This window comes from Corapipo altera, unplaced genomic scaffold (genome assembly GCF_003945725.1).
Source record: "Corapipo altera isolate COAL_440 unplaced genomic scaffold, ASM394572v1 49, whole genome shotgun sequence".
NCBI lineage: Eukaryota > Metazoa > Chordata > Aves > Passeriformes > Pipridae > Corapipo > Corapipo altera.
This window is the reverse complement of record NW_020884879.1, coordinates 6,449,644-6,469,707: the sequence shown is the minus strand read 5'-3', so window position 1 is coordinate 6,469,707 and position 20,064 is coordinate 6,449,644. Positions and strand designations below refer to the sequence as shown.

Sequence of the window (20,064 nt, the reverse complement as noted above, 5' to 3'; positions counted from 1 at the left end):
TCAATACATCCCAAAGTGCTGAAACTATATGAAATTGCATGGAGATCTCTTGAGGAGAATGGGGACATACCAACACTATGGCCCAGTGCTTGATTGCATGTATATATCTCATTGACTTTTCAAGTGAAGTCACACCAGAAGAACATTTTCATACTAAATACCCCTATCAGCAAATTTGCACTTGTGATGTATTGAGCTGGGTAAGCCACAGCTGCCTCCTGTTTTGCTCAGAGTTATAGTATCTACACTTGGTGTAAGCAACTCCTACAACAAAGCTTACTTTGTCTACAGCACACAGATACTTACACAATATGAGCCAGGTTTAGAGGTTTTTCAGGCTGGTCAGGGAACATTGGGTGCAAAGGTTCACGGCTGGAAGCACAGCTTAAAGACTTGCTAAGTGCATTAGTTAGCTTCTTAGCAGGTGATTTCTGGGAGGAACAAGGAAGGTAGAGGTAATCTGGACAAGTAAGGTGCATACTGTTTCTGCTATAGGAAGCACAAAACAACAGGAAGCTCCAACAGCTTACATACCTATGGACTAACATTCCTGTTGCCCCCCTCCCACCCTGACAGTCTGGTAAGGCAAAGACTGCTCCGTTTGGAGGAAAGATTACTCTTGTCTCCAACTGCCTTTAGAGTAGGCTCGGGGGTATATCTATAGGGAGAGTTGCCATGGCTCTTCTGCAATGCTGCACTCAGGCAATATGGCATGAAGGGCAGCACAGTTAATGTCACCTGGACTGGAGCTGGCTTGTATCTCACCAACTTGGGAATGCAAGGAGAACAAATCTGAGTATGCCCATCCATATAGATATACTGTATGGGACACCATTTCTTTCCTACCTGTGGGCCAGGCACAAGGCTGCTATATTCTCTCTGCTCACTAGTATTTCTCTCCACACCTCCAGTACCCTGTACTGTTTAGCTGCTATTATAAGCTCCTTTTTCACCTCCCATGGCCACAGAGGACTGGGAAATTTGAGACATGGGCATGGCAGGAATTGCCCCACTGTGGCAACAGCATGCCAAAAAAAGGTTGACATACTGTCACAGTCACCAAAACATGGGGAGGCTCTGTGCAAGAAGCATGATTTTCACCTTGAAATTCCATCAGAAAGTCTAAAAAAACCCCCAACAAACAGTATTTTCTGCTTTATAATTTTGTTTGGCAGCTCTCTGAGGAGCAAACTCAACTTCCCTTCTAAGGAACGGCTTGGAGATCTATGGTGTCTTTTAGGCTGCGTGAGATTCTCAGGGAATCCAACCCAGCTCTCTGTGATTCAGCTTCTCTGCCAGTAAAAGAGGGGTAGTGATCCTTACAGTGTCTGCTTCCCCCAAAACACAGCTCTACACAGCTGAAATTTAAAAACCTTTTTGGAACGTGACAGGAATAGCATGGTATTTTTGCATACACATCCTGCATCGACTTATGACTGTAATCAACTTAATAATGAAATATTTCTATTACAGAAATCCAACATAAATATGTAAAGTTCAGGCTCTTCCATTATAAGTGCAATTTCACTCTGAATTGAGTACAGTTGAGTTCCACTGCACCCATAAACACTCCTAATCTGCATGTGGAGCTTGATGTGAATGCATTATGGAGAATGCTAATCAGTTTTGAACAAATGCTAACGCACGCTACAGAAAGGCAATTTCAAACTTGAAGCAAAACATTTGTTTCTGACAAGGAAACATTTGAAACCACTAGGCATGTAGTCACATTTTTGTCTTCTGCTGAGCAGAAATGCTAAGTCTTCCAATTACTTCCTACCTATAACTACAGCTCCCTGGCTACAGCAAAAAATGATTTTATAGCACAGATTGCTGTTAGGAATAGAGTCAGAGCTACATAGTGGGCACTCTCCTATTCAGAGACTAAACTCCAGCCATTTGTGTCTATGCAACAAGCAGCAACTAGGACCCACAAAAAACAATTACAGACCCAGGTCTGCTGGGATACAGTGCAGGGCTGTATGACTGGCATACAGAGCAAACCACATCAAATTTAACCCTTGAATGTTCCATCAACAGAAAACCAGACATTTTAAAAGTGTTAAGCTTCAGAATTTCATTAAAAAATACATACTAAGTAGTGTAAAAACATGAGCTCTTGCTATGTGCATAATTTTATTTTATTTTTTAAACAATGTTCTCTTATGTTTGAGATTAGCTAGGATTTTTCTGCTGGTCTCTGGATTTGAACCCTGAAGGATTGTGACACTCTGTGACCAAGGGCTTCTGTTGGGGCTTTGCTCCAGTCCATGGAGAGCTTAGTCCCCAGGTCTGATGCCCTTCAGAGAAAGTTAATGTAGCTGTTGATACTTCTCTTTCAGCTTAGAAAAAACATTGAGTTATTCCGATTAACGACAAAAAGTTTGAAGTGTGTTTGTCTCTAACAGTAAACACCACTGTGGATCTAAGCCTGGGACCACACTCAAATCTACAGTGCCAGGACCATCCCAAATGCTACGCATATGCTGCAACCACTCAACTGAAAATATTGATGAATGAGCATTAAGTATTCATCATTTCATTTACATGTAGCCAAACAGAGCAAGCCAATGACGATTTTACCGTGAGTCCTGTGGGAATGGGAGAAGCTGCCATAAGCCTGGTGCCCTGCTGCCAGCCCCTCCTGCGCTGCCCTCACCGCGGCACACACCGTCACAGATGCCCCAGATCCTCACACAGAAATGATCATTACCACCTCCACGCTCTCCTGATGGCTCCCAAGACCGGAGCCTCCCAGACAGCGTCACTAATCCAAACTGGCAGCCCGGCTCCCTGGCTCCAGACAGCTGCCCAGAGCTGTGGCCAGGGGCTTCTCTGATGGCTGGAGGGCAAAGCAGTCTGCAGTGAGGCGCGAGCCTTCCCTTACCCATGACGTGTACTCTTTCATTTGGTGCTGGTTGCTGTGGGAACCGCTGGCATGGCCCCTCCAGAAGCAGTCCTGACAGAGCTGGTAATTGTGACACTGCTGGCAGCGGTAGCGAAACCCCATCATGCTCTCGCTGTGGCAGTAGGAACACTCGACGGGGTGGAAGACTGCGCAGGAGAAAGAAATGCCGAGCAATAAACCAAAACAAAGAAATACTCAGCAAAAGTTTATGGACAAAGCCCTAAACTGAAGGTGTTCCCTTCTTTGTTTAAAGAAATCTGCAGTGCTGGATGCTGTTGACGGCTCTGACCTGTGAAAATAATTCAACCTGTGCTGTGCCATGGGCAACATTTCCTACACTGGACAACAAACCCTGCAGCAAAAAATACGTTCACCATCTAACAGAATGATTGAGTCCAAAGGAGGACCACAAATATGACTGGAGCACCTCTCCTGTGAAGACAGGTTGAGAGAGTTGGGGTTATTTAGCCTCAAAAAGAGAAAGCTCAGGGGAGACCTTAGAGCACCTTCAGTAATTAAAGGGCTAAGGAAAGGTGGAGAGGGATTTTTGACAAGGGCATGTAGTAAAAGGACAAGGGGAAATGGCTTCAAACTGAAAGAGGGTAAGTTTAGATTAGACATTAGGAAGAAATTCTTCTCTGTGAGGGTGGTAAGGCATTGGAACAGGTTTCCCAGAGAAACTGTGGATGATCCGTTCCTGAAAGTGCTTGAGGCCAGCTTGGATGGGGCTTTGAGCAACCTGGTCTAGTGGAAGGTGCTCCTGTGCATGGCAGGGGGGTTGGCACTTGATGATCTTCAAGATTCCACCCAACCCAAACTATTCTATGAGTCTATGTTAGAGGAAATTCATATGTGAGAAAACCCTTCAGATGCATTACTGAGGACAGCTGAATGTTTTGTTGTGTTGTAAGGAGCTGAAGTGATGCACATCAGAGGAAAAGTCAAACAGCTATCTGATTACTGAAAGCACAAAACTGTCCTTAGGCATGTCATTGTCTCTTAATTACTGCTGTCTCATCTATACAACTGGTGTCATTTAGGTACCTATTTATGGTGTTGAACACTCGGCTTTGGATGCCCAGATTTGGAGAGCTGGCCATTGAAGGGGATCTGTGTGGTCCTGCTCTCTGTTCTGAAGCAGATACGACAACGATGCAAGTCACTGAGCACACTAAGGCACCAACTGAGATATTTTGAAACACCTTCCTGGCAATAGTGTTATTTCTGTTCCTCTCTCCTCACTACAGCATGTACCCAGTTTACCACAGGGTACTGAACATCTCCTCATTCCCAGGCACCTTCTGCTTTTCTGTTTTAAGGTTCAGTCTGAGAGCATTTGTATGTGCTGAGGATGTCAGGGTTTTAATTTCTTGCCAGAATTTTGCAGCAGGAGGGGTTAGTGCTCTAGGCTAGGAAAAACTGTGAAGCTGGTGAGGGACAGAGATGGATGACAAGAGCTTGAGGCAGGTGGGGTAGATGGGTTGCTCTGTAGCCAAAAATGACTTGGGAACATCATCTTACCCACCTCGGTGCGTTTCAGTGTAAGAGGGATTTATTCAGTACAAGAACACATGCAACTTCCTCTTTTTCCTTTTATCAACAAAAAATAGATGGACACTTCCCCTTCCACCAGCCCCATTTTCTTGTTGGAAGTATGGTATAAATATTTCTATTGCCTAACAGGATGACTATATATGATCTTTTTTTCCTTCTGTCCCACTTCTTTTTGCAGTGTCCCAAAGCTTCAGTTATGCTTGAGGTAAACCTTCAAGGGAGCAACAACACAGAAATATTTAACAAGCCCCTTACAGAACAACCTCTGAGGCAAAATGTTGAGTGGTAAAATTGTTTGAAAAATCTATTAATCTTGTTAAACTAATATTTCAATTTTTTGGTATAAATTTCCTCCATTTTAAAATTTTCTCCTTTTTTTCTGGATTTAAAGTGTTGGAATAATGACTACCAGAATCACTGTGTCTTGATGACCGTGAGCAAGAAATGCCACATTACATGCTGATAAATAAGACAGTAAAAAGGCATTTCTTGTCTCATGGGGTTTTTTTCTATTTAATATTGGCAGTTCTGATCCTTCTGGACAGCAGAAGCCATCTGCATTGGAGCTGGGGATCTCCTCCAGAACTATACAAGGAACTGTACAGAGTTTGTGGGCTGCAATTTGGTGGCACACACAGTGAGATGAGATGCACAAGCCTCTAGCTCTGCCTCTGCACTTTCAGTGTGGCAGCACCTTCTATAGCAATGGTATATGAAAGGTTTGGCTGGGGGACTACACCTGTGAGTCTGTGAACTTTTCCCCAGGTGCTCAAGAAGTTGGAAGGCTGAGGAAGATGATACTGTCCAGGGACATGCAACAGGCACTGGGCATTAATCAAATGAGTTCATCTTCACGGTCCCTTTCTATCCTAAAATCTGTGATCTACTCATTTTGGGAAAAGACAACCCTTGAGGAGAAAGAGGCATCTCACAGTTAAATCCTCATCTTCCACACACGCAAAGGATAAGGACGAATCTAGAACTTCCTCTTCAAAGTATATGGTCTGGCAATGTAGGCGTAGGAGGAGATCCTCCATAAGGACCTTTTGGTTGGTATTTTGCACTGCACTGGACATCTCCCGCCAAGAATACTGCATGAATGGAAACTGCCAAGCTGTTCCTTCTCTGCTGTCATATGTCATAGCTAATGAAAGTTGCGGTCTTGACAGTTTACCAAATAGAAGTGTGTGAATGGATCAAGTCCTATTGCTCTCCGTTGGTCCAGAGCACAGGAGGCAAGGACATGATCAGGTTAGTTTTCTGAGCATAGCAAAATTCAAGCCACATTCCTGGCTGAATGACCAACAGACTTCTTCAAATATTTTACCAGTCACTGTAAAAATTGCACATGGAGTCAATGAACCCAACCACAGTAGCTTCTACAAAACCATCTACAGAATGAGGAAATTATCACATAAAAGTTTACTCTTGTAACTCCGTTTTGGCAGCGTCTCTTACTTACCATTTTCAACATTTGCCAGTCGATGCAGAAGTGGTAACCACACTAGACACTGTGGCGGGGGATCAGACATGAGAGTATCCAAGAAAGTGTTTAATGTGACTTTTTTCTGCTCAAACAAGCACACAAACATGCACAAAAATCAGTAAATAGACATCTCAAAATAATTTTATCCTGTCGTTACAGAAACACTTGGGAACAAATTTCAAATACTGAATTTGCCTGAAGCCCTGATTCACTAAAAAGAACAAGTGATACTAGAAAAGCTTTTCTGGACTATTTTTAGTTGGTACAATGATACAACTGATGCCTAACAGTCCTTCTCTCACCCAAGGCTGGGTTGGAGACACCTAGCTCCCACTCGTTTCCAGACTCTCTTCTAGAGTCACTGCCTGAAAATGCTTTGTGATTAAGGGTGGCATTCAGCGCTTCATGTTCTCATGTGTTTTGAGTATCACGTAATAAGTACAAGTGCATGTAGAGTATCACTGTGTATGACCAATTTTCAAACGAGAAGTCACTGCAGAGAGTGGCTGATAGTACTCCAAAATAGAAAATTAAAGGAAATACTGACAAGGGAGTAGAAATTTGAAACAAATACAGGGTAAGAACAGAGCATCACAGGCAAGATGTTACTGTAATTGAAGAAACTATGCTTATCTGAGGAGTGATGGCAATGAGTTATGGGTTATGATTGTTATGATTGTGGGATGTCATGTTTGCCAGCACTCAGGGACTGCAACTGTTCCTAAACTCTCCACACCTTTAAGCACTCAAAGATCTACGCCCCTTTAAATTTCAAAGAGATTTAAACTCTAAAATATCCCTGTTGATTTTAAAAATGCAATCCAGGGCCTTAAGTTTCTTAGGTGTCTGGAAAAAGTTATCACAAATCTTATTTCATTTGTTTTTTCAATCAGCAACTGAGTCTTCCTTAAATAAAACATAAGATGCAAAAATATAGAGCCCTGTTGAGAATATATGCAGATATATTTTATAGCCATACATATTTAAGTAGTATCCCCATATCCAAAGGGATTGCTAAATCTTCATCTCTGATTGCATAAGCTACTGCTTTAACTTGCTAAAGAACTGCGGTTACCCCATGAGAAAGCAAAGCAGCAGTTATGCAGTGACATGTATCATCTCCGTGTGCTGTGGAATTCTTTTAAGAGTTGAGGTTTCAAGATGCGAGTGTCTGTGCTCCATTTATACACAATTACCACTAGATGTAAATAAAATCATTATTTCTCTTATACACCGAGTGATCAATGGAAAACATCTCACCCTGAAACCGTCTCAGGGCTGAAATATTGCAAGATATTGGGAAAGATATAAATATTCGTCCCTAGGAGAAAATACTTCAGGCTAGTGTGAAAATGGTCTTGATTCTGTAATGAATAGATATAGCCAGAATATGAGCTCTAAATCTCACTGGAATACCATCTTTTCCCACAATACCTGCAGTATGAAAGTCCATTCAAACACTACCATCTGCTTGTTGTATGAATTATCTTCCCAGCCATGGTGAGCGGATAACCACTTCCCAAATAGGCATCTTATGCTATAGGCATCAGCTCACAGGAAAGGATCTTCCTTTTGGAGATCTGCTGTGGATGCCCGGCATGGCTTTGCTGACCAATGCTGCCAGCAAATGTCTGTGTTGTTGGCAGCAGAACCGAGAACACAGGAGGAAAAAAGGGATGTCCAGTGCCCCATACTGCAGAGCTGAGTAGCCCTCTGCTCTTGAAGGGATACACCCATTGGGTCTAAACGAGCAAATAGATGGGGAGACAAGAACAGCTCTTCCATAATGCAGTAGGCTTTTGAGTGCAGCTATAACTTAAAACCTGATTTGCACCAAATAAAGCAACTCAGCTTCAATGACAGCTTTATGGCCAAACAGCTCTGGTGATCACTGGATTAGGGAGAGCAGTGTCCCTTAAAAAGACACCATCAGAGCAATTTCCATATATTTTCCTCCTGCAGTTTTCTTTCTGATGCTGGGGAAGTTGAAACTGAAAGCTGTTTTCTAAATATATGCTACATACAGATGGAGTCTAGGTTTGTGGAATAACACTTAGACAAGTGCTAAAAAAATGAAGTTAGTGTCTATCTTTTCGGTTTGGGATAAGAGAAGAGAATTTTTTAAAAAGTGCTTTTTACATTAGTAACAACACTGTTTAATGCACACATTATATATAACATCGCATCAGTCCTACCTATGGGAGAAAGTGGTGGTGATAAAATTCCTTTTTGAGCCACAGGTTTGTTTTCTGAAACATTAAGTCACTTGCTTCAGCATTTCTGTTCCATAAATTTGCTGATGAGGAAACAGTTGTTTCTACTTTGAATAGCCATTAAATCTAGCAGTGGTTCACAGGCAGAGGAAAATACATGGTTTGGTGAAGTAAACCAGTACAATGGGGAATAATAAAACATTTCTGCAACAGGAAAAATCCTTTCAGATGTAAACTGAAACGGATTTGACAGCATGAGCCAAAAGATCATTCCCAGAATCTTTTCTCACCCTGAAATTGAAGAATCTATATGTATCGGGGGTTGAAAGGCTTCTGGTTAGAAAAAGTGATCCAGAGTGAGAACAACAAGAGAGAGTGCCAAACTTATTCCAAGGTATCAGCTTTTGATGATGCTAAGTGTAATATGAGAGAGTGAAAGATCGACTTATGGTGTGACTATGACTGTAAATACTATTTATCATAGTGTCACAGAGATATGGGGGTTTTTTGACTCTCATTTCAAAACTCTGGTTCATCCCTAGTGAGGATGTAATGAGAATTACATGAAGTCAATTTAAGTGAAATATTAGACTAGATTTACAAGAGTACTTGGCTGCTTCCAGATGCAAAACAGGAGCTTAGTAAATCTGCTGTGTACCAACATCAGTCAGAGACTTAACTCGGTGGCTGCAAACGGAGCTTGTGAACAAAACCATCTAATGCCTGCTTGAAAACTTTGTTTCTTAAGGTACCCTAATGCATCTGCTCCACTCAGTTGTTTGCTCTCAAACAGAGTATCATTTCTGATGGCTACTGAGATAGAAAACGAGGCTTGAATCACGTTTTTTCAAGAAAAGAAATTCCTTTTTTCATCTGTAATAATAGCATGTCCAACATGCAAAGCTTGAATGCCCTGCTGCCACGCAAGAGCACTCTTTCATTACTTTAACACAAAACTACAAAAAGTCACTTCACTATGTAAACTCTTCAATGTAAGATGAAGTGCTGTATTGTCTCCCTCTGTGAAACAAGACTAGTTTCACATATGCAATTTAAATTATTTGGGAGATGATCCAATAAATGAATTTCAACAATGCCTTTTGGTTGACTGGAGGGCCTATTGATTAGTGATGAAACTGAGGGAATACAGAAAATGAGACTCTTTTGCATGAAAATGACACTATTCCTGCTCCATTGAACTTACTTGTTCAATAGTATTCAATTAGTGAATGGAAGGAAAATACAACTTTATTTACAATGTTTTCCCAGTTTCAGCATCTTCCCTTACTTTATATTTATGGAATTATACAGTGTGATGTGTGGCAAAAGACAGAGGAATTCTCCCTTTCTCCACTGGAGAAATGGACAACCAGCCTTGATTCTGGGATCTTTTGAAGTGCTGTGTATTACCTGAAGCCAGTGTACTGTACTTAGTGTGCCTATGGAGTCTGGTGAGCTGTGAAAAAATCTTGTATTTTCTTCAGGATAAATTCACTGCTTCCCTGAGCTATGTCCCTGATGTTATCGGTAAGAGGCTGAGGATTTCCTAATACATACTGATTCCCATTTTCAAAAAAGTTTTAAGGTGATTTTCTTCTCACTCCTAAACTTCTTGTGTGTGTCTCACTGGGAAAACCTGCAGTCTGATTTTTTTGGTGGGACTTGAGCTTTTTATGGGGAAGTTAAAGTCCTGTGTATGCTTCTACTAACAACGACAAAGCGGAGTGTAGGACTGCATATCACCTAAATGTAAATATCTAACAGGTGCTTAAATTAGGAAATTAGTCTCCTTAGCCTCCCTAATTTAGGAACATGTAAGTCAAAATCCTGCTCCAAATCACTTTCTGACCAAGCCTCTGTCCCCTCTGGTTATATGCGGAAACTACAGAGACCAGCTTCCTATTGAAGGCACCAAATCTACATGCCAAAAATCAGCCAAGTGGACCTTCCACCCATCCAGCCATGTGTTTCCTGGGTGAATAGGCACATATATGTAAGAAAGGAAGAAAGTGTTGGCTTGCTCGAAGGAGTGATTGAGATCCTATGTCTGGGACGCTCACTCTTCATTTACCTGTTGTGAGAAACAGGATTTTGCTGACTGCTCAGTATAACCAAATGAAGGTCCTTCAAAAACAGCCGTGGGCAGCTTGAGAACCTCCCGCAGAAACATGTCATATCTGCCATAAACCATCACTCCACTGGAGTCGGAAATCATTGAGAAAATGTCTGAGGGGGGAAGAAACAAGAAAAGGACACAGCAGTTTCAGTGAGAGCTACAGATTTGCTCTGAATTCAGTATCATCTGATTTGAACCAGAACCCCTAAACATCTTTTGCTTATGGAAACCTCCACTATTACTACATCTTTAATTCCAACCTCTTTCAATAGAAAACAAAGATAATTATTTGCATATAAAAAAGTAGCTCATTTTAATACTAAAATATTCCTGACTTTTTTTTCTGTGTGGTCATTTTTTAAGCAAAGTCTGATGCACAGCATGAGGCAGTAATTTGGTCAGATAAGAAGGCTCTGATTTGACAAGATACACAACATCAGCTTTTTGCCTACTGCTTACCATGTCAAATCAAAATCTTGACAACAAGTTCATTAAATCAGTTAATATTGTTTCGGACACACAAAGCACTGAAGGTCTTGCCAATTCATTACTTTTCACCCTTCTCCTTTCTTATGTATAAAAATATCACACTTTTATCATTGCAGAGATGCATGTTTCTAAGGCTTTACTTTTCTGCTTGTTTAAAATTATCTTGTGCTTTGCAGGAGATCACTGACTAAGGAACATTTATTGCTTTTCAGGCTGTCATGTCAGTTGCTTCATTTCCAGGAACCTGGTCAGGAAATTCTGACAACAGGACTCTGGGACTGCTGACCCAAAAAATCATCATTGTACTCCAGCCTTCCACTGGAAGGACCCTGCTCCTATTCCTAAAGCAGATTAAGGAACAAACAGTGTTCAATTTATAGCACTGCTCAATTTATAATTTATAACTTTACTGCAGTCTGTATTTGAGTTTCTACACAGAAATAATATATTAAAAAATGGCACCAAATCTGGAAGACTAAATCAGCACCTGGGATTTCTACTTGTCTACTCTAATCAACATCAATTTGCACACTCTGTTTTCTTGGGCTGAGGGAGAAGGCCCAGGGGAAACTGAAGCTTTCTTTGGTCCAAAAGTCTGGACCTGAGCTACAGACATCATATCACTAAACAGAAAGTCTTCCAATGCACCTACAAGTAAACTATGCCTTTGCTATTGGAAAACTGAGAATAAATCATGTGGAATGAGGATCTGTTCACCAAAATAGATGGCATAAGAATGTGCCCTGTGGGAAGAAATATAAATAATCCATAAATATATCATACTTCTACGTGTGAAATGAGGTTGTTACTAAAAAATAATCAGAAGAAATTGCTGAATGATGCTTCATGATGTCGAGGCTCTCAACCTGTACTCTCAATTCAATAATCCCAAAGGAAAAAAAATAGAATCCACCACTCAAGCTCAATATATGCAATTTGGCTTTAAAAATATGAAGTTCAATGAGAAGTTCAACCAAACGTTTAGTGGGATTTATCTGGAGAAATTTATAGCGCAAATCCCAAACCCAGCCACAAAACTCTAACTTATCCTAATCCCCTCTTTTCTACTTGTACTGTTATTTCTCCAAAAATAACAGATTTTTAACAGGTAAAAAATGTCACCCAAAAGACTTACATCTTAATTTGTCCATGATTTTTCCTCCACAAAGAGTTGCCAAGGCCATTTTGACAGCAAAAACGGAAATTTTACCATGTCCTTCCCTGTTCAAAAGTAGAAAGTAGCCATAATTTACATGTCCATTTTATAATATGAGCCTCTGTCCATTTAAAATGCGTATCACCGACATCACTTATTGTAATGCACAATATACGGGGATCAATATACAATGAAATAAGACCTTTAAAAGGAAAGTTTGTTTTGTGAGAACACACATCAGTACACTGTTCTGTAAAGATCTCAGAGCACATTTATTATATATATGAAGCTTAGTATTACATTGCTATCCTCATTCTTTCTCTACATATCCATATACATGTAAGATAGACATGAATTGTATGCTCAGATCTGTATGATAAAGCATGCTACATGCTTCACTGCTACGTTCATTAAGTCACTCAGACTTTAGAAAATGAGTCAGTTCCCTAAGCTTGACTAGCTAATAATCTTTAAAGTTCAGTGAATTGGACTTAGTTCTACATCAGTGTAACACATAATTCTAAATATTAATTCTGATTATCCTTTACACTCATTTAAAATTCTGCTTTTTGTCAGAAAATCAACTGGAAATACAGGTAAAAAGTAATAAATTCACCACTTCAGTATTTAAGAAAGAAATACTTACTATGTTCTTTAATGCTCTTTTGTGCACATTTTCTTTTTTATTACATTGAGTTCCCTTTGACTGGCTTCATAAGATTAAAATCCCAGCAGAGTAATTTCCAGACTTCTGTATTTCCATCCTTTGTTGACTGTATTCTGATTTGTGTAAACCAGGAATTAGCACTGCTATGGCTGAAAATGCAGTCATTTTGTATTTTTTGTGTGCATGCTACCCTTTAGACCTTTTGGAATTTTTCTGCACTGTTTCATCATGAGGTTTCCACCTGCCTTTAAAGAGTTGTTATACTTAAAAAAAGAAATGCTAAGCAATGGCGATATTAAGAAGCAATGGAAGATTCAGAGGAAAAAATAAACCCCATGTGGAAGTGCTTCAGATTTAGATAATTTTTCCCAGGAGGTTTAGTTACATTTACTAATAGGATTATAATCTTGAATGGCAGACACATATCAACTTGGCTTCAGCTTTCCAGCCCAGAGCCATCGGCTTTTCCCATACTCACATGATTATAGAACAGAGGAGCAGAAAAGGAAAAGATTTCATTTATCTCTTCAATCTCTTCATTTGAGTTGATTAGTTTTGACACTGTATTTTGTATCGGTCATTTGTATTCATAAAAGCATCACTAGAGCCAGCATAAATTCAATTTGCCCTCCAAATATGTCTCTGTCTCTGTGTGTGTGTGTGTGTCTGTGTGCATATGTATACACACATGCATATATAAATACATATGATGGATGAACAGACAGGATAATGGGGCCTAAGACTCGCCAATGTCATTTGTATCCAGAAGGGCCCTAAGCTATGTCTAAGCACTACAGATGCCCTTGACTGGCAGCTCTGGGGCCTCACAGTATTTGCCATGCAAAAGCAAATGCTGAAGCAGTGGCTCACGGCAGCATGAAATGCTCTACAGAAGTCAGTGCTCCCTGAAAGAAGCTTTAGGCTGGCTAATGCAAAGAGATATGAATTTTACTAATGGAAACAGGAGAGGACAAAAAATATTTTGATTTTATATAGCACCTCTCTTACTGAGGTTACTCTTCAGAATCCTACAGAAAAGCATTAGAAGCATAAATCATGTCAAAAGCAAACCTTGAAGCTGATGTGCACTTAGCAACAATACAGGATGGAGTACTTAAGAAAGGGAATGATGGTCAGGGCTTAAGGTCCTTCTGCTTGGGGAAAAAAGGGCAGAAAATAATACATGCTGCTAGACACCAGAACAGAGTAGAAGGTTTCTTCTTCTAATGTACAGCTGCAGAGAGAGACAGCCTGTCCCCAGAGAAACCCCACAGACTGCCTGACAAAATCCACAGACCATACAAGGCTAAGTCCAGCTTCAGGGCCTGAATTTGCCTTTTGGGTCACCAAGGAGAGCAGTACCAAATGGATGACACTGTCCTTTGTCAGGATTTCTAGCAATACTCGTACTGAGACAGCCATATGTTGGAGAAAGCTATAAAGAAATAACATCACATCTTTAGAAGTAGCAAATGAGTCCCACAAAATGGACATGGAGAATATACAATTTTTCTCATTAACTAGGCATGAAGTGGTGCTCCCCTGATACTATAAGGTATCTTATCCAAAAGTAATATAATTTCTTTGGTTACTGGTAGGCTTCCTACTACCCACTCTAATCAGGGCAGTCAATTCTGAAATGTCAGAGGCTGCAATTACAAATTCTCCTTTTCAAAAACGTGTTTCAGAGAAAAAAAATTATTGAAATCAAGCAAATTTTTTTCATGTAGGAGAGCAAAATGCATAATGACCAAATCTCTGAAATGCATTTTTTTTTCCTGGACTTCCTTTGTAAAAGCTAGCTGGCCTCTGTGGCTTTCAATAAGTAGCAAAGGTGGAGAAGAGAGGGAATTAACCAATTCGCTGCTCTGAATAGATTATATTTCCAAATAGTTATATTTCCAAACCGGATACCAAACATCTTTATATATTGAAATCAGTACTATTCAAATGTGCATTTGATTAAACATGGGCATGACTATTTCCTCTTTTCTATGTAGAAGTCAAGCTCTCCCAGCCAGACTGAGTCTGTTTCACAGCCCAGAGCCCACAACTCCATTCACAGGACAAGTATCTCAAGGAACAGAAAAAATTCAGCTATTTTCCTATCAGTAATAACATTGCAGCAGGAATAGTTGGAGATGATCTAGTACAGACTATTTCACAGAAGTTTTTTTTAAAGAGAGACTTTTAGGGAATGACTCGATTGAATAAGGCTGGCATTCACCTAGCTGCCCGGGCTTTGACATCAACCTGGGACAAATTTTTCAGAGAGGTTTGAACTTGTCAACTTTTTATAGTACCTGGCATGCCAGGGAAGGAAATGTGTTATTATTTCATAAATCCACTTAATCACCTTAGGCCTTGAAGCAAAAGCTACTGGCCAATTTTAACATGCAATTAAAAACATAGATCAGGTAAGCTTCTCTCCAGATTTTTTCAAGTCTGACCACTTCATTCTGCTCATCAGTTTTGGTCTGTCACGGTCATCTACCACATGATACTGACTCTCACACACTCATGATAAATTAATTGCAGAAGTATCTCTGTGAATTTTGAATTTATTGACTTGCAGTTTTATAAGGTTGCACCTTAATTTACTTTTAGAAGCATGAAGGAACATCACACTCAGTGTCATGTGAAATTTTATACTCTATAATTTTCCCCCACTTTTCCTCCCTTCAGGGTTGAGCAGCAGAGAAATATAATTATCTGTAAGCTTAATGAATCCCCAACACCATGAAAAGATCTTAAAAAAAAGGGATGTAAGCTCAGCACAAGCAGTGGCCAAGTTGGCACACATGCCATTGCACTGCACTGTTGTTCCTTTTACGTTTTTCTCGCCAAGTTTTAGCTCCTGAGAAGACATCTGTGTTGCAGGCCTAGGGAAAGAGTCCTTGCCAGAGGGCAGAGAAACCTGTCAGGTTTTCAGTGGGCTAGAAACAAACGAAGAAGCTCTGTTTAAAGCTTGGAGGATTTTCAGCTAGCACAATACACACAGAGCAACATATATATTAACTAGAACTAAAAAAAGAGACAGTTGTAGGCTTATTTAAAATGTGAAATAACTTGTCTCTTTCGGTTCTTTCATATATTGCAGACACAGTACAGTAGGAGCCGCCATTGCCCTGCGTGGCCACAAACACCAAACCTATCCATGATCACTTAGAACAGCCTTCTCATTTACTCTGAAGACCTATTTGGTCTTGGTCTACTGTTTTGCTCTTAGAAACCTGTTCTGGATATTTTAGGGTTTGGGGGTTTTTTTCCATTGTTGTCTGTATTCATAGCATCAAATGTGATCATATAAACATTCATTAATCAATATGAAAAATAATTCCTCAGTAGTCACCTAGAAATTCAAGTAGCATCTCTGCAGGCCAATTGTTTCCTTAAAACACAAGGCTAAGAAACCAATGAGTGAACCCAGATCAAAGAAAACAGGTTTATTTTAAGAATGGCTCTTGTTATTTCAGTATGATTCATGCACCTAATAAACCACCTTCTTTCATCAGAGAAGACTGCAGATGATTTAAATTAACTTTCCAGTTTCTATAAATGAGGGGAGAGTGAGAACACTTCATCCTGCCCATGGCTCCACCTCTGTTCTTTCTATATCACAGAAACATTAAACAGCTTGGGTTGGAACACCTTAGAGAACATCTAGTCCTAACCCTCTTGACGTGGACAGGAACACCTTACAGTAGACCAGGCTGCTCAAAGCCACATCCAGCCTGGCCTTGAACACTTCCAGGGATGGGGCATCCACAACCTCTCTGGACAACCTGTTCCAGTATCTCGCCACTCTCATAGTGTAGAATTTCTTCCTGATATCCTAGTATCTTAGGTCTAGACCTACTCTCTTCAAGTTTGAACACATTCCCTCATGTCCTATCACTACATGTCCTTCTAAAAAATCTCTCTCCATCTTTCTTGTAGACTCCCTTCAGGTAGTGGAAGGCTGCAAATAGGTCACCTTGAAGGTTTCTCTTCTCCAGGCTGAACAAACCCAACTCTCTCAGCTTGTCTTCACAGGAGAGGTGCTCCATCCCTCTGATCAACTTGATGGCCCTCCTCTGAACTTGTTCCAACACGTCTATGTCTGTCCTTTCTGTGCTGGGGACCCCAGAGCTGGATGCAGCACACAAAGTGGTGTCTCAGGAGAGAGGAGTAGAGGGCCAGAATCACCTCCCTTGACCTGCTGGCCACATTGCTTTTGATGCAGCCCAGGGTATCTGGGCTGTGAGTGCACATTACCAGCTCGTGTCCAGCCTATCAACCACGCGCACCCCCAAGCCCTTCTCCTCTGGGCTGCTCTTGATCTGTTCATCCCCCAGCCTGTATTGATACAGGGGGTTGCCCCGAACCAGGTGCAGCACCTTGCACTTGGTCTTGTTAAACCTCTTGAGATTCCCATGGGTCCACTTCTCCAGCCTGCTGAGTGTCTCTGGATGGCATGCAAAGTATTGCTTCTCCCTGAGCATGAGACCACAAGAAAAGACCCTGCTCCTCCTTCCAACAACTTGTAGCCTTCAGCAGAAAATGACCTTTCTGCTGCACTGGAGGGGAGGGACAGGAGCAACATAGGAAGCAGAGACATCAGCTCTGGTTAGATTCCAGCAGCTCTCACACCATCCCTGTAGGATGTAGAGCCACCTCCCTCACTCCGTTTCCAAGTAAGTAGGAAATCTGGACTACCAGTGGTTGCTGTAAAGTAAGATACGCAGGTATCCCCAGAAATGCAAAGCAGTGGAAAGAATTCAAAAAGTTTATTTAGAAGGCCAGAACACAAGAAACGAAATACCTAACAGTGTGGTTTACACACTGGGCCCCAGGGAGAAAAAGGCAAGTTCCCATCCTCTCAGGGCCTGTTTATCCTCTCTGTTTCTCCCCTGCCTTCCCAAGGCCTCTGTACATGTCTTTTAGGGCTATTTCTCTCCAGCATAGGATAAAGAGAGATAACACAGCTCTCTCTGCAAAACCCCCTGGACTGCAGAAGTGGAAGAAAAATCTATCCCTCTTGAGAAGGCACTTTGCAGGCTTCCTAAGAGAAAACAAGAATTTCTAGCTTTCCCGTTACAAATTCTTCCAAAAGCAAACTACCCCTACAATTGCTAAACTAACATCCAACCCAAAACTTCAATAACATGAACCATACTAAAGGGTAGGGCACATTTTGAGGATCAGATGTTTAACTGGTATGTCTGTACTTGTGACAGTATAGACGGATATTCAAACTCCCATTACAGTCCAGGGAGACCTAGCTGACACATATGTCCATGAAGCCTGAACTTAGATATTTCAGACTGCACTTGAGCCTTATCCCAGATGTTTGGTGTATTTAAAATGGGGTGATAGGCAGCTAGTCCCTATCTCTGACCCCAGAGCTGGAAGCCTCTTCCCAGGGGTTCCTTGGGTGTCTATGCCCTTCTGGGAAGCGTATCTCATGCACTCCACTCAGAAGCAGTAAGATAGACTGAGATGCTGCTTGACAAATGGAGTGAGGGTCGCAGGCTCCTCACTCCTGTGAGGGCCTGATTGGAGCCCATAAACAGGTCATGAACCATAGCACATGGGATGTTTTCAGGGAAAGCAAAACCTTACCCCTTTAAGAACATCCTCTGATTCCCTACAGAGGATTAAATTCCTCTCCTCCATTTTGCTGCAAGCAGCCATGTTGTCTAGCTGAGATCTTTACTCCTTTACAGTGAGCTACAAAACAAGCACATTATTACAGGCCTTGCTTCCACAGTCCTGGGTCTTACCCTGTGTTCATCAGCCAGGAAGCAGTCTGCTTGTGGCATGCAGCAATGAATACATCTGGCTATTTTCAGCATCCCTTAGTATTCTTGTCACAGCCACAATGGTAGGAATTAAAATGTCTGTTCCTTCTTTTATTGCCCTTGAGGGGAAAAAATATTCCTGAAGGCTATGGTTTCACAATGTATTGCCTTCTTTTCTTCCCCTCAGAGGGGGCAGAGGAGAGGTTGAGTGCAGCCTTCTCATGTGGAACATCTACTTTTTCTCCCTGTTGCCATGGTGACTGAGCCACCAGCTGGGCTGGCACTGAAAGGTACTCAATGACACCCAGTACCAGGGCATCAAGTGAGAGGACTGGAAATCGTCATTTTAATGTGTCATGGCCAGTGTTTTCTGCTGGTGAATTTTCAAAATATAAGCCATAAAGCAACAAAAGGTCATCTGCATCTGTCAGACTTAACCACTGTTCTCCAGTAATTTAGTTTTGAGGATTGCAAATATTGCAGTACAGGTTGCCAACTATGTATTCAGAAACTGTAATAGGTATGCAGCATACTAGTTAAGGTAAGTGGCTCGCTCTATCTCAAACCTCCTCTTTTTGTAACATGACTCCCATGCAGCAATAAACAACATGAATTTCTTCACCTCCAGGTCTTTAGTCCTATTTCTGTCCTGGTCTCAAAATCATGCTGCACTGGCATGAGCCAGGAAAAAAAAATTGCTTACAGCTGTAAGAATTTGCAGGGAAATGAGCTCTTTCAAAATAATGAGCTATTAACCCATGGCACTGCTGCAGAGGCATTGCAGTGGTGTCAGCCACTGGTGTGTCAATAAATAACAAGGCAAATTAGAAGTGCCTGTAAATTTGTTTCTGTAGATAATTCTTCTTTGATATAAACTGGAACAAGTCTGAGTAGCTGGATGAAAACACAGTTGTGCTGAATTTGGCTTGACAGAAAGGAAAGTAGAGGTCCTTTATTTAGGTTGTCTCCCTAGTAAGTACTATTCACATGCTTGTTATTTGGGTCAGAATTGAGCTTGTTCAATTGTTTTCCAAAGATATTTCCAGAGTAAGTAAAATCCTTTCACCAGCTGGGAGAGGAGGGAAGGAAGGCAGACTTACGGATCAAAGGCCGCTAGCAAGAAGTTGAGCAGTAAGCTGATGGATTGCTCTACATTGATCTGGTGAGTAGTTGGCATCCGTTTGTTGAGCTGGTAGAAGATAGTTGAAATCACAGCCTCCAGGCGGGCCACGTTCAGTTCGATGTTGGGGTCCAGGTTGTTCAGTGCATTTTCCCGCAAGGCTTCTATCACATTCCAGATGTCCACCAGGTGCACTAGGGGACAGGACAGAAAGACTCAGCTCTTGAAAGTAATAGAGAAAAAAAGTCACCTCCTCCCACAGGGTGGGGAATAACACAACCATGCACAACATGCTTCATGAATACTTAAACAAATTAATTTATTTTCCATCGCTGAAATTTGGTGAAGGGATGAGCAAATAGAATCTGTTAATAAGCAAACAATATATTGATATTACTAGTTGTAATGAGTACAACCTCAGCTCAGGAAATCATTCCCTATTGTATAAAGTATTCAAGTAAAAATCTATGTTATACACAAATTGCTGGAAGGTAAACATATGCTAATTGTCTTTTTGAACCATGCCTTTATGAATCCCCATTCAGAAATTACTCTTAGATATTAATTTCCAT

The 20,064-nt window shown here is 41.1% G+C and overlaps 1 protein-coding gene across 4 annotated transcripts in view; it reads right to left on the bottom strand.

The window, feature by feature from the left end:
• DTNA (dystrobrevin alpha) overlaps positions 1–20,064 on the bottom strand; it is a 182,690-nt gene that overhangs the window by 51,559 nt on the left and 111,067 nt on the right. For all 4 annotated transcript variants that reach the window (XM_027638961.1, XM_027638962.1, XM_027638965.1 and 1 more), the window contains exons 4-9: positions 19,473–19,686; positions 11,902–11,987; positions 10,233–10,387; positions 5,925–6,030; positions 2,888–3,054; positions 307–431 (exon numbers count right to left, since the gene is read on the bottom strand). In XM_027638961.1, the coding sequence (XP_027494762.1) occupies positions 307–431; positions 2,888–3,054; positions 5,925–6,030; positions 10,233–10,387; positions 11,902–11,987; positions 19,473–19,686 (853 nt within the window). The remainder of the gene's footprint in view (positions 1–306; positions 432–2,887; positions 3,055–5,924; positions 6,031–10,232; positions 10,388–11,901; positions 11,988–19,472; positions 19,687–20,064) is intronic.